This window comes from Callorhinus ursinus, unplaced genomic scaffold, assembly GCF_003265705.2.
Source record: "Callorhinus ursinus isolate GAN/ISIS: 27379988/994484 unplaced genomic scaffold, GSC_fseal_2.0 scaffold85, whole genome shotgun sequence".
NCBI classification, from domain to species: domain Eukaryota; kingdom Metazoa; phylum Chordata; class Mammalia; order Carnivora; family Otariidae; genus Callorhinus; species Callorhinus ursinus.
In genome coordinates this window covers 1,292,483-1,319,100 of record NW_027397147.1, presented here as the reverse complement: position 1 = coordinate 1,319,100, position 26,618 = coordinate 1,292,483, and the positions used below count along the sequence as shown (strand labels likewise).

Genomic DNA, 26,618 nt, shown 5'->3' with positions numbered 1-26,618 from the left:
TGGCACTTACTTTAGTCACGGCGGCCACCTCTTTCCTCACCACCCACCGGCTCTGCGTGAACTTCCACATCTGAGGGAGAAAAGGCAGCCTGTTTCTAGGACACAAAGACGGGCTGCTCCCAAGATCATCCCCCAGACCTCTAGTTGTCCTGGGGGCCTGGGATGAGGGAAGACCGTCCCCGACAAGAGCTCAGGTTGGACCAGCCGCCCCCTTCCCAGGCCCTCCTGACAGCATCCCCATGAATGAGACGGGCTGACGGGTGGTGGCAAACGGCACACGGGCTCCAGTCAGCAAGCCCAGGGCGGATATCCACCGCACTCTGGCCCCAAGACAAAAATAAAGTGCGGAGGCACCTAGCCGCTAACTGTCCAGAGAAGCTGGGACATCTGCTCAGGCAGGGAGAAAACACAGGCGCTCGCTCGAACAGCTGAAGGGCTGCCCTGCGCACATCATGGTCACTGCGGACAGCTTAGGAGACCGGTTTCCCTCAAGGGAGGCAGTGCAGATCCCAGCAGCCAGGGTTTAAGCCCTTGAGACGGATGCCTGGGCCAGGACTTATGGGTGAGGACAGGGCAATGGCGTGAAGGAATGAGCTGGCTCAGGAGTTGCCAAACCTACAGCAATAACGTACGAAAGAAGCAGGCCGGCGCAGGACCGCGGGGGATGGCACGGTCAGCCCCCACCCAAAGTAGGTGCCGTGCAGGGGTTTGGGCCCAGTGATACCAGACAGTCCAATTATTTGCTAATGAGCTAGAAATCTGGTTTGTACCAGGATTTTGAACTGTAAACACTAACTCAAGTGAACATTTAAAAAAATCTGCTCAGGCCAAATGAAACATGTTCCCTAGCCAGAGTCCACCTATGGGCCTCTGGCTTGTAATCCCCAGGCCAGAGGAAGGCAAATGTTCTTATGAAGTCTAAGACTCCAGGATTCTGAATCGAAGGAGAAAGAAAAAGGGTCCACAGCGACCCCCTGCCCTCGCCCTAGCCACACAGACCTGCCCGCCACCCCCTCCCAGACCCCTGCCCCACTGACCGGAGGCCAGAGAGCCTGGGCACTTACAACAAAGTCGCGACCGCGGCAGAGCACCTCGGCAGGCACGCCACTGTGAGGGCTGGAGGAGTCCTTGGGGTACAGGATGTCACTGCCAATGAAAGCAGGAGCAGCAGGTCAGGCCCCCTCCCAGCCCCTCCACCGCCTGCAGGGCCCCAGCCCCAGCTCTAGGCGCCGGCCCAGCCCAAGCCTCTCCAACACGGCGGGCACAGCTGCCCTCGGGGCCGCCCTTCTAACCGCAGAGCCTGGCTCTGTGAACACGTATGTAGAAGAGAAGCCTATCCCCCAAGAATCCTTCCTCCCAGCCCATCACGACCGTCCATGCACACACTGGCCCAGCCCCGAGGCCCACTGCAGTCAGGAAGGGCAGGGGTTCAGAAACAGGCCAGCCCGGGACTCTGGGAAGACAGCGAGTCCCACAGGCAGGGCGGGTGTGAGGCCTAGAGAGAGCGGCTAGGAAGCAGGACTTAAGGCCTCACCACCTGACGGAAGGGACGGGTGGGCAGTGTAAGCGGGGGCAAGAGGGGTCAGGGACTGGGACCTGGATGGGCCCCGAGGCACGAGTGGGGCTGAAGCCTTTGGAGTGAATGGGACCAACAGTCCAGCTCAGAGAACTTCAGGGCCCAGGGGCGAATGAGCTGGCTGCTGAGGCTTGCAAGTATAACCTTGACCAAGTTCAGCAACAGACCCTGTCTCTCTCACGCGAACATACACACCCACACCCCCCAAGACCATCCTGTGCCCGAGGAGCCTCTACTCTCCTGCGCCCACTCCTTCTGCCGGGAGACCTCTCTCCTCCCCTCCTCAATCCTACCTGGCAACCAACTAATACTTTTCCTTCCAGCTCGAGCTCTGTGTCCACTCCCTTCCCAGAAACACGCTGTGGGGACAGGGACCATCACTGCCACATGAAGGAAGGGAGCCGCTCGGCAGGTACTGAGCGAGCGATGAGCATGGCGTGCGCCCCAGACCTCTGCTCTTGGGGCGCTCATCTGTAATGGTGCCCACCCCCACCGCACACATTTCCTGAGGATGGGGACAGCACGTGAATGACAGCGGGGCACAGAACGCACCACAGAGCCAGATTTAGTGAACGAGGTGTGAGTGCTGCATCATCTCCTCACAGAAACCCAAAGAGACCGACAAAGGAGGAGCACCACCCCCAGGCCACTGGCAAGACCCAAGGGCTCGCGGCAGGACCTGAAGCACTGGGGCAGAGCGAACACGCGCGGCCCGGGGGCCCCACCTTCAGGTCACTGGGACAGACCCCAGGCTGGAAGGGCAGAAGCACCAGGGCCATAGGCAGTGCTGGGCAAGAGCTCAAACCCCAGTTCCGGGGCTGCCTTGCTGCCAGACGTTTGCCAAGTCTCTACCTCTCTGGAGCAGTGTCCTCGCTCATCCTTAGCATGAATATACCTAGGTGGTCCCATTTAGCGCCATCCAAAGGCCTGCCATAATCAAGCACTTGTGTGTTTCCCGGTGCAAGGGCGCCACCAGGTGGCAGCAACGTGAATAGCCTTTACAATTCACGGTCAACCAACCGACAAGACGGAGTTTCTGCAACGAAGTACTTAAAAAATTGGAACAATTCGTATTTTGAGATTGTTCACTTTACACCACACTTTCTAAAAAGCCTTTATTAATGTATTTTATGTTACACTATTTAAAATTAACATAATCCAGGGGTGCCTGGGTGGCTCAGATGGTTAAGCGTCTGCCTTCGGCCCAGGTCATGATCTCAGGGTCATGGAATCAAAGCCCCGCTTCGGGCTCCTGGCTCAGTGGGGAGCCTGCTTCTCCCTCTCCCTCTGCCTCTCTCCCTGCTCATGCTCTCTCTCTCTCTCTCTCTCTGTGTCTCAAATGAATGAATGAATAACTAAATAAATTTAACATAATCCAGGTAAACATAAAATGCAGCCACACTTATTAGCAAGGGTCTAAGATGTGCCAGGCATTATACTGACTTCCAGGGACGTGAAGGAGGGTCAACACAGAAGTCCCTGCCCGCCTCGACAGTGACAGTCTGGTGGAGGGATCACAGAGAGAAACTCCTGAAAGGCATCAAGCCATATGCTCCGAACCCCACGGGACATGTGAAAGGAAACTCACAGACACATCTTAACTGTGGAAAGCCACAACAAGAGAAAATCTCAAAAAGAGCCAGAGGAAACCAAGAATAAAGACAGTAGACTCGTCACTAGAAACAGTGGGAATGAGACTGCAATGACACTGTCAGTGTGTGGAAGGAAAACAATCAATCTCGAATTCTACACTCAGGAAAAATATCCTTTAACAAAGGTGGAATAGATATTTCCGACCATACAAAACCAAAGGAACCACGCCCCTGCAGAGCTTCGTTAGAAGAAACACCCCAGCAGTTTTTGGCAGAAGGTAATTGTCCCAGACAGAAACTCAGATGCAGAAAGGCATGACAAGCAAAATAAAAAAGTAAATATGTGAGCAGATCTGAAGAATATTGACTGGATATGATAATGTCCTGTGGGTTTTAAAATACAACTAAAACATAAACAGAACAGCACATGAGTTGGGAGAAAGATAAATATAAAACATTCTAAGGTCTTTGAATTGTCCTGGATGAGGGTAAAACACAGCAATTAATACTAAGCTGTGATCAGTTATGAACGCACCCTGAAATCTGTAGGGTACTGAGAGAGCCCAGAAAGAATAACTTTTTATTATTCCATTTCTTCCTGCTAATTTGGAAAAGAATCCAGTAGCAGGTAAGAATGGATATGAAATCTGGGACAAAGAGACAGCGCTATGGTAGACTTAAACCCAAAACATCAGTAATCACGTTGAATTTAAATGGATCAGATGCTCCCATGCAGAGGAACTTACCTCTTCACGACCCAGTTTCCTTGGACTAACATTGCCACCTTCTGGATGCCACGCAAAACAGCCACAGAGTCGATGGAGGGGCCCAGGAGGCTCATCAAGTTGGCAAAAGGCATGACCTTCACTGAGGAGGATGCAGGAGCCATCAGACAAGGGAAGAGGGCCTGGGCCCTTCCCCGCACCGCCCCCCCCCCCAAGTCTACACAGCTTCAGGCTCACACAACCACCCCAGCATGTAAGGCGGGCGACACGGGTAATAAGCGCTGACCCCACTGGCTGCTTGTGCACGCATCCCGCACTCACTGAATCCTGCAGCAAACACCCCAAGATGTGCTCCTTAAAGGTAAGACTAGTACGGGACACCTGGCTGGCTCAGTTGGTAGAGCATGCAACTCTTGATCTCAGGGTCATGAGTTCAAGCCCCACGTTAGGCATGGCGCCTACTGTGGCCGGGGGGAGGAGATAAACAGTAAAACCATTACTACCCAGGCCCATAGAGGGCCTGGGGTAGGTTCCCATGTCCTCTGCAGCAAGGCCAGTGGCCCGGCACCCAGGCAGCCCCAAGGAGAGCTGGGAGCTCCCCTCTGCTCAGGCCCAGGGAGGTGGTATCTCTGAAGAGGAGCCCGGGGCCTGGGACTCAGCTCTGAGGTTCAGGGCTCACGTTTGCCCTACAGGTTCTGGCCCTCCGAGTCCTCTGACAAAGGGGACCAGTCCCTACTGTGTGCAGCCTGGTGTGGGCCCCCCAAAATAGTCCAAGTGAACGAACGGAGCTCGTGTTCACGTGCAAGGCTCTGTATAAGCCGTGAAGAAGCCTTATCTCAGCCCCCAGGAGCTCTCCTAGTTCCTTAGGCGCAGGGGGGTCAGCGGCTGGCCCAGGCTCACTAGCAGGGGAGCGGCAGGAACAGGAGCCCAGCTGAGGGAGCCCCCCGCCCCGCCCCCCCCCCCACTGCTGCAGTGCGTTCCTTCCAGATGCGGCCAGAGCTGTAAAGCCAGGAACGCTCTGGCTCCGGGTGGCGGGAGCCTCTGGCCTTGCCCCTCAGTCCTTAAGTCTGTCCCACACTCTGTTTCCCCAGGAGGTGGTAGGGCTGGGGTCCCCCTGGGGGAAGCATGTGTCCACCCACCATTCTTCATCAGGATCTTGATCTGATCAGCCAGGGGCAGGGTGCGCAGCTGGGCCATGGACAGGACGTTGCTGGGAGCCACGGGTTTGTCTCTGTTGGAAAACAGAGACGCTGGGTTAAAGGAGGGGTAGGAGGGAGATTTGGGGTGGGGAGGGTGGCGTCCGGCCCAACTCTACTCACTTCTCCTCCTCTGGGCTAGGTGGCATCAGCATCATGAGGTACTCACTGCAGGGGAGAGGGCAGGGTCAGCAGCTCCTGGGCTCTGGCCCTGCCCCACCCCTGCCCACAAACCCAGACTGCACCTAGGCTGAAGCCTCCCCAAGGGAGGGCTGGGGGCTGGGGGACAGACAGAGAGCCACACCCACGCTCCCCTAGCTCCCCCCAAACTTGCGGAGAAAGGACGGCCATCTCCTGCCACACCCACCCTCCCACCCCTCTCCAGAGGACGAGGGGGCCCTCTCCCATGTCTGTCTCCCCTGCTAGAGAAGGGGCCACAGTCCCCAGGAGGGCCCCACACCACAGGGACCCTCCTGGGGCCAGTGGTGGGCTCAGCAGCCCACAGGGCTCAACAGCCTGGCCCGCCGGTCCCACCTGGGTGACTTGACGAGCTCAGTGTTCTCAACCCCACTGGAACCCTGGCACAGCAGGTACTGGCGCTCGTGCTCAGAGCGGCTGTCCTGTTGGGGAAGGCGCAGGGTGGGGGGACCCTCAGCCACCACCCCAGGCCCGTGCCACCCGCCTCCCGAGCCCCTCTGCCATCCAGTTTTCACCCCTGCATCACCTTTCCCTCCGGGCGCCCACTGTCCTGCCCCAAGGCCAGCCACAGAATCATATCCAGCCACCTGAGCATGGCATTCAAGGCCTCTGTGAGGCGGCCTCAATCAACCATCTCCAGCTCTATGACCGAACAGCCCCAGCACCCGTGCCTAGGTGCCCTGCCTGGGACACAGGGTCATTAACAGCAACGGTAAAAAATAACAGCTAACAGTCACTGAGCACCTACTATGTGCCGGGCTCTGGTCCAATGGCTGCTTATATACATCAACTTCTCTCATTAGGTAATTTGCATAAAGTCACACACCAGGAAATAGCAGAGCTTCTGGAAGTCTGACTCTAAGGCTTGGTCAACATGAATCTCTTTCAGGAAAGTTCCAGAGAAATCAGGAGTTGCTCCCCGACCCCCAAGAAAATGTTGGGGAGCCCTATGGCACCTCTGGCTTCGATCCAATCACTTCCCTTACTCAATACAGTCTCAAGAATTGGGTTCTAAGTCAGCACACGAGATGAAAACCAAGTATAGTCAAAAGCGCCCTTGGCAGATATGTGAACTTGGCCATGTGACAGATGGCTGGTTCTCCAACGAGCGCTTTCATTCCAGACCCACGATACATAAAAATCCGTAACCAAACACCAGCTCCACCCTGGGGCCAACAAGAAGCTCCCACTTGAGGAGAGCCTGGGGATGCCGAAAACCCCACCCCAGGAAACTGTGGACTCCTTTCTCAATCTCCTGCTCCCCTGGGACACACGCTGCTAAGTAGACCGGCTGGAACAAGGGACAAACTTTCCCCTCTCCACCCGGGACTCCCTACCACCAGGGGGCTCTCACTGAATCTGAAACCCCCAGTTCCAGGCGAGACTGGGCTCTTCTCCCAGGACCCTGGCCCAGGGCCAGTGTCAGCCGCCACCGGGGACCCCGCTCACCCTCAGGCCATAGTAGTGCAGGTGCACCCAGGGCTCCTCCGCGTGCTTCTTCTGCAGGAACTCATAGGACTGCACGCGGCGCTGGCGGGCCTGCTCCGACTCGGGACGGGAGAACCGCACCTGGGAGGGGTTGTGGCCTCAGGCCCGGGCCCCGTCCTGGGCTGCCGGCCCTCACCCCACGAGAAGACTGGAGAGCCCCGCACCACTCCCACCTCCCCTTCATTTCCCGATACACATCTCTTAAATTCAGCTCCAACCGTGTCCCCCTCTGTGACTTGACGACACAGGCCAGGGAGCAGTTTTCTCGTGCTTCTGCCTGCCCGGGACCCAGTCCATTTCCACTCCCACGGCTAAAAGACCCCCCCCCATTTTCCTTGGGGAAATGCCCAGGTACCCCTCAGCTCAGGGGAGAAAATATCCCTCCCCCGTGCCCCCACCCCCACACACATTCCCAGCCACAGGAGTGGGCACGTGACTCAGACCTGGACAATCCGAGCACCAAATCCTCTTAGCCACAGGGGCTGGTTCAGGGTTGGCCAAGCCAATGAGTCCGGTCTGGGACTTTAGTTAGAAGTAATGAGAAAGAAGTTTCTTTTCCCCTGGGGTCTTGGAAGCTGGGAGGATGTGAGCCTGGAGCGGGGACAACTCTGTACCACTGGGGACAGACACCCTGCCTGAGAAAGGCCAAAAGAGGAAGGCAGAACCTGGAGATGGAGATGGAGAAACCAGGTCTCGATGACCGAGTCTGAGCACCTGAATCCAGCCATACCTGAAGCTACCCCTCAGCTTCTCAGTAAAAGGGACCAATACATTCCATTTTGAGCTCATGCCAGGTAGGTCCGGGTTTCTGCTGCTTAGCGTCCTGATGGAACCGAGCCCTGACACCTCCCTATGAAGGGCACCCCCGCGGGGGCGTTGGCTGGATTTACAGAACCCTCAGATTTTTTTTTTTTTTTAAAGTGGGCTTCACGCCCAACATGGGCCTTGAACTCACGACCCTGAGATTAAGAGTTGCATATTCTACTGACTGAGCCAGCCAGGTACCACAGAATCCTGGGATTCTATATGGGTCCTTTAAGTTCATGGGCCTAAGGATAACTTGTCAAACAAGGGCCAGTTGAGTCCCCGAGGAGGGAAGGAGGGTGATCATTCAACAAGCTGCCGAGAGAAGAGGGTGAGTACCCCCACCACACAGCAGTCATGTTGGTATCAGCCCATCTTCAAGGACGTGCAAAGGCTCACAACTTAAGCCACGTCCGTACACCATCCATGTCACTATCTGTGCCTTCTTCTTTAAATACTCCTTTTAACCTCCATATGCTTACACAGAGGAAACTCGGTAAGCCATAAATGAAAGGTCAATATTCTTCTCACCACGTCTGGAATACAGGCTTAGTATTCAGATAGAATTGTTGTGTCTGCACACCACCGGAAACACTGAATGACGTGGTTAAGGCACATGGGGTTTTGGTTCCACTAGGACACAGGCTTCATGGCAGACTGTGCGGGTTCCCTGGACCTCCTAGGCCCCCAGTTTCCTCCTCCCAGACAATTCCAGTTCCAGCCAAGCCCCAGGGTTCCCACACTACAGAAGCCCCGGGCTGCTATCCTGTGAACAGCTGGGACAGGTCAGGGTGGGCGCAGGACAGGTTACCCCTCCAGGCCGCCCAGTAGGAAGGCTTTGAAGGATGGGACCCTGTTTCGGTATCTGTTTCACCCCCAGAGCCTTAGGTCTGCACAGCCCCCCCCCCCCCCCCCAGCGGGCGGGGGGCTGAGGTACAAAGCCGGCCCCGCTGCCCACCCCCCCCCCCCCCCCCCCCCCGCCCTGGCGCACCCTCCCTCTCCTCGGGGCCAGAGTTCACTCACTGTGATCTGCTTCACGTCTTCTTCCGCCTCATCCTGCGAAGAGTCTCCTGCTGCAAGAGAAAGCGGACACTGCTTGCAGCCTCTGGTGGAGCCCCCAACTCCCTAGAAGGCCTCAGGCAGGGGCATCTGGGAATTCTCCTTCTAGGCAGAGATCGTTAGCCAAGTCAGCACTTCTCAATTGGGGACAATTTTGCCCACGAGAGGACACTTGGGAATGTAGAAAGCCACGTTTGGTTGTCAAAACTGTGCAGGTGAGTGCTCCCGGCATCCAGTGGGTAGAGCAGGGATGCTGCTAAGCGTCCCGGAATCCATCCCCCTGCAGTTTTTCCCATGACCCACCCATCCCTGCCAAGATGCAGACAGACAGAAGGGCTAGGGGTCCAGAGCTCACCCTCATTGGCCGCCTCCCTCTCCCGGTGCTTGGCATCCGCCTTATCCAGGTAGGAAAAGCTGGGCCGCAGCTGCAGGATGCCATGAAGAGGCGTCAGGTGCAGCTCACCTGGCAGAGGAAGAAGGCTTTGGACCTGACTCTGGGAACTGGGACCAACCCACCCAGCTTGGCTCACAGTAGTCACAAAGGGCCCTGCACTCCCCCAAAGGCCTCAGCCTATCGCCAAGCCACCCGCCACCTCTGCTCTGCCCCCAGTCTCAGGGCCTTGGGACCACCAGGCCCGCAGCCCTTCCCAACCCCACCTGGCCCAGTAAGCACACAGCTGCAGTAGGACATGAACCCAGACCCTTCTGCTCAAAGCCACTTCTTTAAGCCTGCCTGCACACCCTCCCCCATGAGCATCGAAGGCCTTTCCGACCCTGGTCGCCACCCCCTTCCCCCCAGCTGCTCACTCCGGCACACGGCAACTTTTCCACTCCAAACTCGGCCTCTCTTCCCCGCCGGGCCTTTGCCAGGCACCCTCAATGTCCACCGCCCCCTCCCCACAAAGACTGCCTCTCCTCCTCCAACTCGGCTTGTCAAAACCCCACCCAATCTGCTCAGAAGTCTGCCAGCACAAATGTGGCTGGAGGAACGGCCCCTGGCGTGGCCAGCTGGAGGAGTGTCTACACAGTCCTGGACAAAGATCGTGACTCTTCCTTGTGAATGAAACCTGTGCACTGGGAGGCAGTGCAAAGACCATCAATTTCTCTCAAGTCAATGTGGGCTTGAGAGAGAAGAAATCACACGCTAAGGCTCTGGTAGGTGGCTCTGTGAAAGCGTTCTGGACTCCAGAGGGAGTGGAATGCTTGCAGTCAGGAGTAAAGAAGCAAATGGTCCTACAAATACCATATGATTTCACTCATATGTGGAATTTAAGAAACAAAAGAACAGGGTTAAAAAAAAAAAAAGCACACACAGAAAAAGATTCAGGGCTCCTGGCTGGCTCTGTTGTAGAGCAAGTGACCCTCGATCTCTAGGTTATGAGCCTGAGCCCCACTCTGGGTGGGCGTGGAGCCTACTTAAAACAGAACAAAAACACACACACAAAGCACAGAACCCACAGACTCTTAACTACAGAGAACACCTGACAGTCACCAGAGGGGGGGTGGGGGGGGTGGGGGGGGGGGGGGGTGAGAGTACACTTAAGGTGATGAGCGTGGAGTCGGGTACAGAATCACGGAATCCCTCTATTGTACATGTGACACTAACATAACACTGTTTGTTAATTATACTGGAATTTAAAAAATAAATCATTTTACCACCCTACATACAAGAATAATTTTCAGAAATGTTAAAAATTTTCATATAAAGTACTATAAATACTAGAAAAAAAACTAGGAGAACCTTTGTATGAACCTAGGATGGGAGAAAGAATCCTAAAAACCAAGACAAGAGATTCAGAAGGAAAAACACAGGACAGGTAAGTTTGGCTACGGAAGAATACGACCACATCGGGAAGATGGCACAAGTTCTGGAGACGGGCGGTGGTGACAACTGCACACCAACATGAATGCCCTCAAATGTCACCGAACCGCACACTTAAAAATGGTCAAAATGAAGGGTGCCTGGGGCGCCTGGGTGGCTCAGTCGTTAGGTGTCTGCCTTCAGCTCAGGTCAGGATCCCAGGGTCCTGGGATCGAGCCCCGCATCGGGCTCCCTGCTCCTCGGGAAGCCTGCTTCTCCCTCTCCCACTCCCCCTGCTTGTGTTCCCTCTCTCGCTGTGTCTTTCTCTGTCAAATAAATAAAATCTTAAAAAAAAAAAAAAAAAAAGAGGGGCACCTGGGTGATGCTGTCAGGCAGGCGTCCGACCTGGTTTCAGTTCAGGTCGTGATCTCAGGGTCGTGAGATCGAACGCCGTGTCAGGCTCAGTGCTCAGCGGAGATTTAAGATTTAAGATTCTCTTCTTCCTCTGCCTACCCCCCACCCACTCCCTGGGAGTGTGCTCTCTCTAAAATAAATAAATCTTTAAAACAAAAAAAAGTTAAAATGGTAAATTTCATGTTATGTATATTTTACCATAATAAAATTAATTCAAAGAAAGAAACAAATGGTCCCGGCTGCAAGGCCTGAGACATGGGTTCAAAAAAGGATAGTTACTTGATACTACTTTTGAGTCTTTTCTAGTTTGTTTCCTAAGTGTTCAAATTAGTTTTACCTATTGCTTTATGAACTCTAAACACTTTTTAATGGCTTTGTTGAGATATAATTCCCATGCCATACAAAATTTAAAACATACTAGTCAATGTATTTTAATATATTCCTGGAGTTGTACAACCAGCACTACAATCAACTTAACGTTCTCAGGGGCGTCTGGGTGGTTCAGTCGGTTAAGTGTCTGACTCTAGATTTCGGCTCAGGTCATGATCTCAGGGTCGTGAGATATAGAGCCCCTTGACGGGCTTTGCACTGGGCATGAAGCCTGCTTGGGATTCTCTCTCCCTCTGCCCCCTGCCCCCCAAAGAACATTTTGATCTCCCCAGAAAGAAACCCTGAACCCATCCTCAGTCACTTTCCATTCCACATTCCTCCTAGCCATGGGCAATTACTACCTGCTTTCTGTCTCTACGGATTTGCCTCTTCGGGACACTTCATTTAAATGGACTCCAACAACATGTGGCCTTCTGAGCATCATGCACACTAAAGGATTTATCAGTACTTCCTTCCTTCCCGTGGCCAGATAACATTCCACTACATAGCTGACGCCTGGATAGTAAAGTGCACTACAGCCGAGAGACTTATGGATTGTTTCTACTTCTTCACTACTGTGAATAATGCTGCTATGAACATCCACGTACAAGTTTTGTGTGAATAGATGTTTCACTTCTCTTAGGGAGATGCTAAGAGTAAAACTGCTCATGCATAAGTACCTTGTATTTTCTTTTTTTTTTGAGAGGGAGGGAGGGAGAGGGGGCGCAAGTGAGTGAGTGGGAGAAGGGGCAGAGGGAGAGAATCCCAAGCAGGCTCCACACTAAGCGCAGAACCTCGCAGAACCCAACGTGGGGCTTGATCCCACGACCCTGAGATCATGACCTGAGCCGAAATCAAGAGTCGGATGCTCCACCGAATGAGCCACCAGGAGCCCCGCAAGTACCTTGTATTTAAAACAAAATCCTCCCGCCTGTCTCAAAAGTTGCGCTGTATGTCTGTGTCCCAGGAGGAGACAGTGACCTTGGCAGCACCACCTCTATCAGGTCAGGTAGCACCAAAAGCAGGAAGTCCTTAGAGGTGGCCTATTCCAGACCCCTGACAATGTCTTTTCTACAACCTGCCTGGCCCCTACAGGCATCCGGGGAGCAGCAAGCTGGGTACCAGGCTAGGGACAGCCTCCCCCTGTCCCAGCCTCCCTCCCACTTCCCGCCGACCCAAGCGGCCTCCAGGAGCCACGGCAGCCTGGCCGCCCAGCACGGGTACCTTGTCTGTAGAGCGCAGCGGCGTAACGGGCTGTGTTACTGGTGCTCTGGGAGGAACAGAACGTCTGCTTGTCCATCAGCTTCCTGGGAGCACAGGGAGAACAGACGTCAAGGGGAAGGAAGCTCCAGACCCAGGGCATAGCAGGCCCTGGCCCCTCCACCCCAGACACCTCCTGAAATTCAATACCCAGGGACAGGGATCAAGGCCCCACCTCAGCATATGTGAGCCTCAGGAGGGAAGCCGGGGAAGAGAAAACCCAAGGCCCTGTCTGTGGCCCAAGGACAGGTGGTGGGTCAAGCCCCTACTCCCATCAAGGGGCCTCTCAGAAGGGAAGACATTTGCCACAGGGCAGGGCTGCACCAGGCCCAAGCATGTGAAGCTGGGATGTTGGGAGGGAGCCGAGCAATGGGGCACAAGGGCCCAGGTATGTGACAGGCCTCTGGAAGGCTCTTATTGGAGCACACCAAAGCCTGCGGGCCGGGCCCAAGGGACTCACGAGGAGTAAGTGCTGCTCTCGTCCGTGCAGGCACCGTCCACATTGAGTGCAATCTGCTCCCCTTTGCTGCGGCAATAGTTGGGGTTCAGGGTGTCGATGGCCATCTCAAGTTCTACCTGCAGGCATCAAGCACCCCCAGCAGCTATGAGGAACGGAAGGATACCCCCAACCTGGCCACAGCCAAGTCCTGACCCCTGTCCCTGCCAATCCAGCCCTGCTCACAAGCAGGCCCGACACACACCCCCCCCAAGGGCCCCCGGGGTTCAGTCCACATCAGAGGTCAAAAACCCCAATTCCAACAGAAAGGCCAGAGTGGTTTGGGGGGGTGGGGTCATGTAGTTCTATTTGTCCTCCCCATTCTACCCTCCAAAATCTAAATTAGGTGCCAACGATTAAAATTCAAGAGATTTTCTCATAAAAATTCTCATTTCCAGGGGCGCCTGGGTGGCTCAGTCGATTTGAGCAGCTGCCTTCGGCTCAGGTCATGATCCTGGGTGTCCTGGGATCGAGCCCCACGTCGGGCTCCCTGCTCAGTGGAGAGCCTGTTTCTCCCTCTCCCTCTGCCTGACACTCTGCCTACTTGTGCTTTCTCTTTATCTGTCAAATAAATAAATAAAATCTTTAAAAAAAAAAATTCTCACTTCCAACTTCTCTTGAAAAGTCACTGCATGTGGCAATGGGGGGCAATAGGGGGCCGGAGCTACAGCACCCCCCTGGACAAGCCACGTGTCCAGAGCTCCCGGCCCCTACCACCCCATCCCTTCGAGGCACTTCGAGCCTATCAGAGCTGTTGCACGTCAGCCCCTGCCTTATCCTGTCAACAGGAGCCCCCCATTCCCAGCCTCGAACTCATTCCGAGTCTTATTCTCCTCTGGCCTCTCTGGAGCTGCTTTACTCCCTTTCTTTCTGGAAACTTCCCTTCCTCAGCTTTCCAGGCTCTGCAAGCAACTGGTTCTCCTCTCAACCCTCCAATCGCTCCTTCTCTGGGCTTCCAGTCCCCAAAGGGCCCATGTCCTCTTCGCTTGCATCAGCACCCCCCTGTACCACCCCTCCCCTCCTCCACCTCCATCAGAGGGCAGCCCCACCTTCTGCTGCTTGGGCTTGATCTTGGCTGAGAGGTGTGGAATGTCATCGTAGGTCATCGAGGCTGGACGCACAGGGTACTGGGGAGGAGAAGGGAGCCGTCAGTCCACCCTGCCCTGCCCGGCCCGGCCCAGAGCTGGGCTCACAGGCTCCAGCCAAGAATCAACACCAAGCAGAGACCAGAGGTCCTCGCTGGTCCCCGCCTGTGTCGCCTTCATACCGGCTCCATCCAGCTTCCTTCCAAAAGGCAATTTTCGAGGGTCTCTGACCTCCGAGGGACAAGCCTATGCATCAGGAACCCACACAGGCCCCTCTCTGGTAACCCACGAGTCCTGCCAGGGAGGCAAGAGTGAGGATCAGGCAGGGCACCTGGGTGGCTCAGTCATTAGGCGTCTGCCTTCGGCTCAGGTCATGATCCCGGGGTCCTGGGATTGAGCCCCGCATCGGGCTCCCTGCTCAGTGGGAGGCCTGCTTCTCCCTCTCCCTTTGCCTCTCTCCCTGCTCATGCTCGCTATCTGTGTCTCAAATGAATAAATAAAATCTTAAAAAAAAAAAAAAAAAGAGTGAGGATCAGGCAGAACACAAGGGACACAGGACCGTGGGCAGCACAGACGGAAGACCCGACCGGTGACATGCTGTGGGTGGAGGACGGGTGTACAGGAATTCGTTACCCCATTCTCTCCGCCGCCCTGTAAACTTTTCCGTAATAAAAAGCTGCCACTGACCCACTCAGCCCCTCTGGGCCTCAATGTCACCATGCGTTAAGTTGAGAAGCTGTGGCCGGCGCTGCCCGGACGATGACAGCCTCTGGAAGGAGCTGGGGGAGGCGTGGCAGCATGTGCACTGAACCCTCTGTGTGGGGGCCCTCTCAGACTGGCTATGTTCCAGCCCAAGGCAGTGGTGACTTCCTAAAAGCTCACTCAGATAGCAACACAGCGATTCCCCCTTGCTTCCTGGGCCAGAGCTTATGGCAGCGGTAGGATGAACAGTCTGGAGCCTGACTGGTCTGGCCTGAGCCCTGGCAGCTCTGCCATCTCCTGATCTCAGGCTGGAACGGGTGGTGGTAAAGGGCAAGGTTCTGGAACCAGGCCTGGGTTCCGGTCCCAAATTTGCCTCTTGCAACGTATGGACCTGGGCCAGCTCCTCACCACAAACGTGCAAGTCCTCACCTCACAGGGCTGCAGGGGGCAGGGAGTGAGGCAAAGAGAGCAGACACTGCAGGGCCTGGCCCACCGTGAACACATATGGGGTCACCGTCCCCACGGCCAGCTCCCCACCATTTTGCAGGCAGCCAGGGAAACCAGTTCAGAAGGCCTGAAGGACAGGCCCCCAGCCCCATAGCCTGTAAAGGCAGACCCCGGGGGCAGAGGGCAGGGGAATGCTGGGCCTCTTCCCAGCTCACATTTGGAGTACCCCCACTGCTGCCCTGTCCTGGGCCCCGTGCACAAGTGGCTAGCCTCCCTGTGCCTCACCTTCTCATATGCAACCTGGAGACAAAATACTTACAACTATAATCTTGTTATTAGAAATGCAAACAATCTGCCCGTTCCTTTAAACATGAAACATAGTGTTTCCATTGGATCCAGCAATTCCGCTCCTAGGGATGTGCCCAAGAGAAATGACAACACCTGTCCACACAAAAACTTGTGTGGGATATTCACAGCAGCACTGTTCACAATAGCCCCAGAGTGGAACCAACCCAAAGAGCCATCAATGCACGGACAAACACAATGTGCTGTATACAGCCACACCACCGAGTACTATTCATCCATAAAAAGGAATGAGGTACTGATACATGCTGAACATGAGTGAACCTCGAAACCATGATGTTGAGTAAAAGCAGCCAGCTATGCCATGATTCTGTGTACATGAAACGTCCAGAACAGGCAAATCCATACAGCGAGAAAACAAGTTAACAGCTGCCTCGGGATGCAGGCAGGAACAGGGGACACAGGACAAAACTGTCCAAAAACAGACTGTGGAGCTGAGCTCTGGGCTGGGCCATGTTCTGAGCACTTTGGATGGATTCATCCAACCCCCACGGGGAGCTACAGGGCACGTAGTATAACTGCCACCATTTTGTAAATGAGGAAACAGAGGCACAGAGAGCTCAAGGACCTTGCCCAGGGCTCACAGCTAAGTCATGATGGAGCTGGGCCTCAACACAGCCACCAGTCCCCAGAGTTCCAGAACCACACTGTTCCACCTCTCATGGCTGCCTTGGTTTTCCCATCTTCGAAATGAGAGACTATTAACCTGCCCGCCCACAAGAGCGAAGAGAAACCCCCTGTCCCACACTCTGGCACCCAGAACCCTAAGCGAGGCTGAGGTTTCCCAGAGCCCCTCAGCCCCCACCCCCATGCTCAAGGTGGCCCCTTTGCCCTCTGGTCTCATCATTACCTGAAACAGATAGAGCTTCTCTGCCAGACTTTTAGCCAAGTACACGTCGATCTGGGAAAAAGGGAAGAAGACTTAAACAGGAGACAGACAGGTAGCTGGCCTGCCCTGGCCTCCCCCTGCTCTCTGGATGTCAGTCAGGGCTCGTGGCTCCTAGAGGCAGTGGGGGGTGGAGGGGGAAGAGCTCAGCTCCTGCTAGAAACAGAGGGAACCGAGTCTCCAGCCTCCCTCTCTGTGGCTCTCAGGGGGACCAGGACAAGAGTTCCTGGCCCTCTCCTAGGTCCACTACAACCCAATAAAAATGTGCCTTCCCCGGGTCTGCCCAGATCAGGATGCATCCTGGAGCCCGATTAAATGCTTTTCTGATGAGGCTGGGACAGAGGAGAGCTTACCCACTTGCCTGCCCTTCCTCCCTGTGCCCTCCACCACCTACCCTGGATTGACCTGTCACACCACCTTTAGGTGGTCTGCAAGCCCCTCTAAGAATGATCTGGCCCAACTCTTTCTTCTCAACACTAACCGCCCCTGACCCACCGTGCAGCAGTTTACCTCCCTGCTTCCCGGTTCTTCATATGAACCATGTTCTCTCCTACCACCAGGCCTTAAGGAGGAGTGAAGGGCATCAGCGCAGGCGAAGCCTGTGTGAAGGGCAGTCTAGGTGGAGGGAGCAGCATGTGCAAAGGCCCAGAGGCTCTAGGATGTGTCTGGATCTGGGCTGACTCTGGAACCTACCTCCCCACCATCTGCATCTTGGGTCTCCTTCTTTGTCAGATCCTAAGTTTCCCAAGGGCGGGACACTGCCTTGCTCACTACTGTCATAGCCCCTAGCACACAGTAGATCCAGTGAACAACTGCTGAATGACTTCTGGGTAGGCCCAGGAAGAAGGGGGAAGTTGTCAAACCCATTCATTCATTCAACAAATAGTCACTGAGTATCTACTAAGTGACAGGCACTGAACTTGGCTTTGTGGACACAGTGATGAAGACAAAATCCCTCCCTCGTGAAGCTTACATTCTAGTGGAAGGAGATTATGTTTAGGGGATGGGAAGTGTTATGACCAAGCACAGGGCATGGCCAAGGTAAGGAGCTTGGGGGGGCCAGGGAGGGTGAACAGGAGAGCGCCACACGAGGCAAGGGGTGTCAGGGAATCCTCTTTGACAAGGAAATGCTGGATCAGAGACTGGGAGGAAGTGAAGGGCTCAGCTAGGCAGTTATCTGGAGGAAGAGGGTTCCAGGCAGAGGGAACAGCCTGGTTAGGGGTCCCTGGGATGCCAGCAGGTTCCAGGCTGGCCCAAGGATGGATGGAAGGGCCTCAGCCCTGGGCCTGGGCACTCCTCCCCAGCAGCCCCGGCAGAGGGTAGGGAGCAGCAGTTACCTCCTGTACGACTGGGTCATCCTCTTCATTGGCCATACTAGGGGGGAGCCAGCCGCACGATCCTCAGACTCAATCTGCAAGGGACAGCAAGAGGCCTGAAACAGCAGCCGTTCCGCCGACACCCCTGGGTGCCTCTGTTGCAACGGGCCTGCTCTGGGAGGGGAGAGCCTGAGACAAACAGCAAGTGACCTTCCTTCTACATCTTTCCTGGAGTCAACAACAGACGGCCAATTCTACACCCCACTGGCCAGAACCAAACAAGAGGGAAAAACCACCAAACAGAGGGTACAAACAGGTGGACCCAAGGCGGCACACATCGGCTGCACCCGTGGGAAAGAATAAATGACCAGCTTTAAGGGTTTTGCAACCACGCACAGAAAAGAGGTCACTGCCAGGCAGGGGGATGGAGGTTGGCTGGTCCACAGCCATGATGCAAATACTCGAGCACTAACTGGGGGCCACGGGGAAGCGTTAGTGAAGAGGCTGACGTCCAGCAGAAAGAGCCAGCAGTCCCAAGGCTGTCTGGGGAGGCTCTGTCTCTGGTACTTGACTTTCAAGCAGACTTTAAGCCCAACCCCGTGTGAGAGGATTCTCCTGTTTCGTGTGTGCGACACAAAATGACCCTCTTCACAGACTTTAATGTATTCAACACACCAACCCTGCAAGGTGGCCTGACTGTCCCCATTATCTAAGGGCGACTGGAACTTGGGGACACCATGCATGCACTAGCCAGAGCCACAGAACAGGCCAGATGATGCACCGGGCTTCAAAGCCAGGCCAGCCAGGCCGCCCGATTTCAGGTAACAGCTACAGGTCAGGCAGCTCAGAGGGACGGGAAGGGCCTTCCTGCCGGGAGGAGAGGGGGCAGTCTGGGCTGGGCCCTGAAGGAGAGAAGGATTTGGACAAGCCATGACACCAGACAGCAGGAGGGACCCCAGGTGACTGGCAACACCTCAAGCCTGGAGGGGAGAAGGCCGCACGTCTCCATGGCAGAGGGGAAGTCAGTCTGCTGGGCTGACTCTTCATATTCCCACAGGAAGGGGATGGTCATGTGGGTACCTTCAGAATCCCAGCAGCCCCCAGGCCTCTAGTTCTGGGTAAGACCATCATGATTTTTGTCTTATCTACTTAACATCCAAGTAATTCAATATTTAAAAGGGTGTAATACCTTCACTTCGGGTGGGACTCAAGGTCATCCAAGCCCTCTGCCTGAGCCATACCACCTGAAGTCCTTTCATGAGTTCCAGATACATGTTCCAAACTCCAACTGCTCAGCCCCAGTGCTGGCCTCATCCCTGATGCCGCTGCCCCCCTCACATCACACCAGCAACTCCCGTCAGTTCCACCCTGAAGGCAGGTCCGGGGTCCGGGCACCCCCACTGCCACCTCCCCGGTCCAGCCAGCCCCACTGCCTGCCTGCATGACAGCAACAGCCCTCCGATCTTCGCCCAACCCCATGGCCAGCGCCAGTGATCCTTCTGGAAGCCACATCAGGGCTCACCACGCCTCTGCCTTCAAGGGCCTCCCAGCCCACTCAGGACAGAAGCTCAAGTCTTTATGCCACCACCATCCCTTTGCCTCTCAGACCTCATCTCTCACAGGCCCCCTTCCTCCCGCTCCCCCCACCGTGGGCCTTGGTAACTGCTCTACCCCAAGAGCCTCATGGCTCCCTCCCTCACCTCTTCCAGGTTTTTGTTCAAATGTCACCTCATCACTAAGACCTGCCCTGTCTACTCTATCCAAAATTGCAACACCCTCCCCCAGCTCTGGTTGTCCCCAAAGCATGCACCACCACAGCTCTGTTTTTATTTTGTCCCTATCCCCACTGCCACTAAGCTGTAAGCTACACGAAGGCAGAGATTCAGGTCCGTTTTGTCCCTTGCTGTACCCCCTAGCCTGCAGCAGGCACTCCATACATACCTGCTGTCTGAAGAAATGGGACCACAGGAAGGCTATTTAACAGGGAGCTACCAAAGATTTTTGAGTGGAGGAAGAAGGCAAACCAGAGGGAAGCCGGCTGCCCCAGCGGTTGGGGCTTGAAGACTGGATGAAAATCAGAAGCCCTAAACTGACAGTCTGAGGTGCGTGGTCCTGCCCAGAGAGAGGGGGATGGATGGCAGAGCCCCAGGCCTCACCCCATCTGCACTGACCGCCAGGGGTCACAGGTGCACTGCGAGCACCTAGCTCCTCTCCGGCCGGCTCCGCGGACAACCGAGGCACTGGGGACTTGCACGTGAGTTAGGGTACAGGTCACATGTACAAAGAGGTGTGGCCTGGGAGCTTCCCCCGACGCAATCATTCCTGAGAAACTGGCTTTCCCAGCTCTTGGTGGGCTCTGCCAACCCCTCCCCCAGTCACTGAGGAGCTCGGGGAGGATGAGGTACCTGGAGCTGTGGCTCCTCCCTCCAGATGGTACACGCGACCAGGGCAGCGCAGGGCTCTCACTTGCCCTCATCCTCTCCGCCAGCATCATCCAACTTGGTGGCTTTCCAAGTTTTCAGTCTAAGACCCATAGTAAGAAATCCACTCCACAGAAACGAGCCAGTACATACAGACAATTAGGGAACTAAACCAAGGTTTCACACAAGCTTAACTGCCCCTATTAGATGTGAAGCAGTGAGCTTTTCTACCCTCACTCATTAAAATTAACATGCTGGTTACAATCCTCCAAAGTGATTTCACATCTCACTAATAAAAGTTATTTTTTTAAGTAATCTCTATGCTGAACATGGGGCTCAAACTCATCACCCCAAGATCAAGAGCTGCATGCTCCACCGACTGAGCCAGCCAGGTGCCACTCACTAAGAAAGCTTCATCTGTGATTGAAAAGTACTGCTCCAACAGGTCTCCCTGAGGTCCCTCTTTTCTATCTCCAGTCCTCCCAGAAAGAGCCAGAGCTGTCCTTGCAAAAGAGTAAATCACATCATTCTCCTGCTCAAAACCTTTCACCTGCCACAGAGAATAAAATCCAAACTCCCTTCCGTGGCATCAAGGCCCTATGTGATCCTGCCCCTGCCACCTGCTGGGCCACCAAGAGGCTAGGCCCCATCCTGTCTCAGGACCTTTGCATGTCATCTACTTTTCCCACGTCTTTTCAAAGCTGGCTCCTTTTCATTAGATATCACCCCCCCACCCCCTCCAGAAGGGGAGAGAAGTTCCCTGGCCACCCAATCTGAAAGAGCCAACGGGCTCACAGTCACCCCCAGCTCTCCCTGTTTTCTTTCCTTCATGGTTCTTATCACAATCTGGAACCACCTAGTCTACTTGGGTTTGTGTTGTCTGTCTTCTGTACTAGAATGTAAGCTCCAAGGGGGCCTCTGAGTTACCTCAACCACGAAGTGGAGATGATCCTACTTAATCAAGTTGTTATAAGGACTATTATCTCTCTTTAAAATCCATGCTATTCTCCCCATACCTAGTTGTTATAAGGACTATTATCTCTTTTTTTAAATCCATGCTGTTCTCCCAATACCTGGCATGAAGTGGACACTCAATACAGTACAAAGAACAATTAAATAAATGAACGCATGAAATCAGGCAGTTATAGACCCTTCACCCTGTGAGCCTAACTCAGCCCCATCCAGACACTGGTGGACTCATGGTTTGGGCCTTACGGACACTTGAGAACAGACAGGGGCTGTGGCCCAGGCAGAAGCAGCCCTCCCAGCCACAAGCCAGGCTTCCTCAACTGCAGTGACCACCTGTGACCACCTTGGGTGTCCTGTGGCCATAATGGTACTCTGTGGCACTGGCTCTGTGGCCTTGAGCACACGAAGTTTCCCCCAGCAGGGAGCTGCCAACAAATGGAAAGGAGACAAGGACACCAGGTAGAGCAAAGGAGGGGTTCAGAGCAAAGGAAATACCTGAATGCCACACCTGGGTGCATCCCTGTGCACCTAGGAATCTAACTTGTCAGCCAATCAGAAATGCAGAGGCAACTCCAAAGTCTCTCTAGCTACTGGAGGGAGAAAACAAAGTACCACGCAGTTAAGAGGAGAGGGCCCCAAGGGCAAACAGTCTCAAGGCCTGATTCTAACTGCCTGTGTTTGTCTCTGGCAAGCCATCTCCCCGCTCTGGGTCACCTCAGCTCCCACCTCTGTTAAAGAGTCAGCCTGGAAAAAAAGAACTAATTAACCCTTAACTGATCATCAGACCTTTCTCCAAGGACTTCACACACGTTCTCATCTTCTCAATAGTCCCGTAAGTCAAGATTCATCATTCCCAATTAAGAAATGAGGAAACTAAGAGTCAGAGAGTAGGTAATTTTGCCCAAGGTCACAGTGCTGGAGAACAGCAGAGACAGAGCGGAACCCCGGGTCTGGCTGATGTCAACGATCCGTATTCTTAACCACTATGCTGCACACCTCTTGAATAAAAGGCAGTATGGGATAGTGGGGAAGAGCCTGGACTCTCAAAGCAAAACGACACCGGTTCAAATCCCAACTCAACTACCTACCATCCGTGGCCCACCTGGGATTGTTTAATCTTGGAAGGTCTCACTATTTTCACCGCTAAAATGGGGATAATAAAGTACTAAACTCCCGAGGGCTGCGATGAAGATTAAGTAAGGTAATAAATGTAACCTGCGGGGAGCTTTGTTATGACTTGGCAACATGTTTTCTTCCAATGTCGGAGAGCACAAGGCCCCCACAAATCAAACCCTGCGAGCTGGGGCTTCTCGCGTCTTACCCTACTTAGCCCTCACCACAATCCTATGAGGCAGTTAATTTTATTATCCCCATTTCACAGATGAAGAAACGCTGGCGACTGGTAAGACCTCCTCCATCGCCCATCGATTCTAAACCTGACATAACTGAACGACCTTGTTTATGTTCGGGTTTACTTGACGTGCTTACTGACACCTCCTCCAGCCCCATGGTCAGGGCCGTATCCGCGGCACGGTGCGGGCTCTCAGTGAACGCTGAATGGAGACCTGAATAGCTGTACGAAGAATGCCGGGCCTGGCCAGGCGGAGACTGCTCTGGTTCAGCGCGAGGCGAGGGCCGGGGCCGGCTTGGGGACCCTCCCCCTGCCCAGCGGGGCGGGCCGCCAGCCCCGGGCCACACTGTCCAATGGGTTTCGCCTCCCTCGCGGGTGGTCAGGCCCCCTTCTCACGCCCACCACGCAGCCGTCGCCTCTAGCTGCCGCGCTGGCGGGACAGCGGGTGCCTTCGGACAGGTGCTCCCGCAGGAGGCCCGCCTGGTCCGGGCGGAGCACGGTGGCTGGACCCTGAGTCACCGCCGGCAGCCTCGGCTGCGGCATCCCCGACTCCCAGGCCCGGCCGAGGTCGGAGCCCGCGGCCGGCCCGGGTCTACGGGGGCCGGCTACCCAATCCTTCCCGCCCGAGTCCCGGGAGGCCCCCAGCCCCTGGGTTCGGCGCGGCGCGGGCCTCCCGGCCTACTCGGCAGCCCAGCCCAGGCCCACCTTGCGAGTGCGGCCCGGCTCCGGTCCGGGCGTGCGCTGCCTTCTCGGCACTCACCTCTCCGCGGGGGCCGCGCGCGGGCGGCGGCAACGGCCCAGGTACCCGCGGACTGCAGAGGCGGCGGCGGCCCGGCTCTTCTCTTAGGCAGCGGCCATGTTGCTGGTGGAGAAACTCCAGCGGACACGTGGGGGGAGCGGGCCGGGCCTCACGCTTCCTTTTACCCACAATGCCCCGCCCCGACGCGCGCAGAACCCCCCCCTCCGCCGCTCCATTCATGCCGGCCGCCTGCCGGGTTTGGCAGCAGGGGGCGCTGATGACCCAGCAAAAGAGGAGAAAACAGAGCCTGGTGCCAGGGCGGTAGGGACCGAAAAAAAAAAGGATTTGGCAGCGGTGGGATTCGAACCCACGCCCCCGAAGAGACTGGAGCCTTAATCCAGCGCCTTAGACCGCTCGGCCACGCTACCCAGTTAGAAAGTTGTTCTTCCGGGAAGCTACTTAATACTCTACCCAGCAAATTTCACTGTTTCTTATGTTTTATTTGATTTTGATGGACTTATTATGAACTTGTCATGTATTTAAAAGAAAATATTTGCTCCAATAATTATACCCAGATTTGTTCCAAATAGGTTTTAGAGCGAAAAGCAGCTTAAGAATCCGTGTTTAGAGTCGGCTGTTTAACCCGGAGACCCCAGGAAGAGCCAGGTATCTCCGGAGAAATGATGGATTCCCGCAGCAATTCGCCCCAGGGCCTCCGAAGACCAAACCCGGAGGAGGGGGTGTAAGCAGTTTTCTCTGAAGAGTTATGTGTTTTTTTAATTTTTAGTTACTCAAATAATAAGTGAATTATTGCAAGATATTAAAACTGCAGATAAGGTACAAATGCTCTTTTAACTTTGACTAAGTCCCATCCACAGAGGTAACCATTATTATCAGCTTAGTATCTATCTTTCTGGATTTTTTGCTGTGAATTTATGTGGATATTTTTGGATATATTCATATGGATACATAGATACCCATAGAGAATTGATGTTTTGTTTTTATTGTGTATGGCTTTTTACATAAATATTATCATACCATTACTCTTGATCTGCAACTGTTTTTCACCCAAATATGCTTTTAAAATCTATCCATGTTGATGGAAATAGGTATTTAAAAATACAGAAAAAGTACAAAGAAAAAATAATCACCCACATTTCCACCACCTAGTACTGTGGCATTTCATTTCCAATTTTTTTCCTATGTACATACTTTTCTTTTTTTCTTTTAAGATTTTTATTTATTTATTTGACAGAGAGAGAGCACAAGTGGGCAGGGTGGCAGACAGAGGGGGAAGGAGAGGCAGGCTCTCCACTGAGCAGGGAGCCGGACGTGGGGCTCGATCTAGAGACCCCGGGACCATGACCTGAGCTGAAGGCAGCTGCTTAACTGACTGAGCCACCTGAGCTCCCCTGTATGTACTTTTTATTAAAAGTTAATGATATGAATATGCTGTCCTTTTAAAAATCCATTTAAAAATATACTAGATCATTAAAAATTTTTTAAATAAAAATATACTAGACCATTACAAATTAAAAATAAAACCTCCTTCCCAAACATCCTCCCTTGGCTATGACTATTATTATGATTTGATGTGTATTCAATCCATTTTTTATACTTTCATATCTATATATTTATATCTATAGATACAGATATTTGTGTGTGTGTATATATACATATATTCTCATGAACAATATATAGAATGGTCTTCTGTATGTTTTCTATTCTCATAAATATTATTGTGCCAAGGTCATTCTGAAACTTGTTTTTCTATTCCAACATTATGAGGTCTATTACCAATGCATATAGATTTTATTCCATGATGTGAATACAAACATTTAAGTTGTTTATATTACATTGTTATATTTAAGTTTCTGGTTAATATCTAATTGGCACACACCCTAACATTTCACCCATATTTCTCCTTGCCTTCAATTCCTCCTCAACTCAGTTTTTTCCCCCCATCTACCTTTAACATAAATATTGATATGCAAAGATTTCATTGCATCAGGAGAGTTTGTGCTTTCAAAGGAATTCTTCAAAAATATAGAAGCATCCTTCGCTGCCTCCCGGTTCCTGGGATCAGCCGATGGCATGGGTTTTGGAGACCTGAAAAGCCCCGCCGGTCTCCAGGTACTCAACGACTACCTAGCGGACAAGAGCTACATCGAGGGGTATGTGCCGTCACAAGCAGACGTAGCCGTATTTGAAGCAGTCCCCAGCCCCCCAACTGCCGACTTGGATCATGCCCTCCGTTGGTATAATCACATCAAGTCTTATGAAAAGGAGAAGGCCAGGAGTGAAGAAAGCTTTGGGCAAGTATGGCCCTGCTAATGTGGAAGACACCACAGGAAGTGGGGCTACAGATAGTAAAGATGATGATGACATTGATCTCTTTGGATCTGATGAGGAGGAGGAAAGTGAAGAAGCGAAGAGGCTAAGAGAGGAACACCTTGCACAGTATGAGTCAAAGAAAGCCAAAAAGGGTGCCTGGGTGGCTCAGTTGGTTAAGCGACTGCCTTTGGAGCGACTGCCTTCGGCTCAGGTCATGATCCTGGAGTCCCAGGATCGAGTCCCACATCGGGCTCCTTGCTCGGCAGGGAGTCTGCTTCTCCCTCTGACCCTTTCCCCTCTCATGCTCTCTCTCTATCTCATTCTCTCTCTCAAATAAATAAATAAAATCTTTAAAAAAAAAAAAAAGAAAGAAAGCCAAAAAACCTGCACTTGTTGCCAAGTCTTCCATATTACTAGATGGGAAACCTTGGGACGACGAGACAGATATGGCAAAACTAGAGGAGTGCGTCCGAAGCATTCAGGCAGACGGCTTGGTCTGGGGCTCTTCTAAACTAGTTCCAGTGGGATATGGAATTAAAAAACTTCAAATACAGTGTGTAGTGGAAGATAATAAAGTTGGAACAGATATGCTGGAGGAGCGGATCACTGCTTTTGAGGACTATGTGCAGTCCATGGACGTGGCTGCTTTAATAAGATCTAAAATCTACATCATAGATCATTGCCCTTAAATAAAAGCTTAAAAGACAAAAATATATATATATAGAAGCAGCCATCTATTGAGGACACAGGCTAGCCATGGTGGGTCATTCAAAGCTAAATGAGGAATAGTCCTTAAGATCAATAGAAGCATTCATCTAGTCACAGTGTTTTAGTACCAGGAGGGACTTTGTGAGTTGTGTGCTGGGTTTTCCAAAAGGGAATATCCCCGTGGTGAAGGATAATTGCTGGAATATCTGCCTAATCTTGCTTTTCTAAGAACTGCTTGACCAGCCCAGAGAATGGATCCCTGGCAGTCACCTTGGCGGTGTGCCCTCCCCCACTGCCACACCATGGCCAGGGGGCTCTAT

The 26,618-nt window shown here is 53.6% G+C and overlaps 1 protein-coding gene, 1 non-coding gene and 1 pseudogene across 5 annotated transcripts in view; 1 reads left to right on the top strand and 2 right to left on the bottom strand.

Moving 5' to 3' along the window:
• The window catches only part of POLR3E (RNA polymerase III subunit E), a 30,062-nt gene extending 6,647 nt beyond the window's left edge, over window positions 1–23,415 (bottom strand). For 2 of the 4 annotated variants that reach the window (XM_025855428.2, XM_025855430.2), the window contains exons 1-15: window positions 23,278–23,415; window positions 17,799–17,872; window positions 16,426–16,476; window positions 14,028–14,105; window positions 12,943–13,058; window positions 12,447–12,529; window positions 8,994–9,101; window positions 8,603–8,652; window positions 6,737–6,856; window positions 5,624–5,709; window positions 5,213–5,257; window positions 5,033–5,124; window positions 3,915–4,035; window positions 1,065–1,146; window positions 11–70 (exon numbers count right to left, since the gene is read on the bottom strand). In XM_025855428.2, the coding sequence (XP_025711213.1) occupies window positions 11–70; window positions 1,065–1,146; window positions 3,915–4,035; window positions 5,033–5,124; window positions 5,213–5,257; window positions 5,624–5,709; window positions 6,737–6,856; window positions 8,603–8,652; window positions 8,994–9,101; window positions 12,447–12,529; window positions 12,943–13,058; window positions 14,028–14,105; window positions 16,426–16,476; window positions 17,799–17,834 (1,128 nt within the window). In that variant the 5' untranslated portion in view covers window positions 17,835–17,872; window positions 23,278–23,415. The remainder of the gene's footprint in view (window positions 1–10; window positions 71–1,064; window positions 1,147–3,914; window positions 4,036–5,032; window positions 5,125–5,212; window positions 5,258–5,623; window positions 5,710–6,736; window positions 6,857–8,602; window positions 8,653–8,993; window positions 9,102–12,446; window positions 12,530–12,942; window positions 13,059–14,027; window positions 14,106–16,425; window positions 16,477–17,798; window positions 17,873–23,277) is intronic. The other 2 variants (XM_025855429.2, XM_073888007.1) reach the window with 2 other exon arrangements.
• A 187-nt stretch (window positions 23,416–23,602) lies between these two features.
• Window positions 23,603–23,684, bottom strand: TRNAL-AAG (transfer RNA leucine (anticodon AAG)). The gene has a single exon. It is a non-coding gene; the product is annotated as a tRNA-Leu (tRNA).
• A 1,633-nt stretch (window positions 23,685–25,317) lies between these two features.
• On the top strand, window positions 25,318–26,280 carry LOC112811380 (elongation factor 1-beta-like; annotated as a pseudogene).
• The last annotated feature ends 338 nt before the right edge of the window (window positions 26,281–26,618 follow it).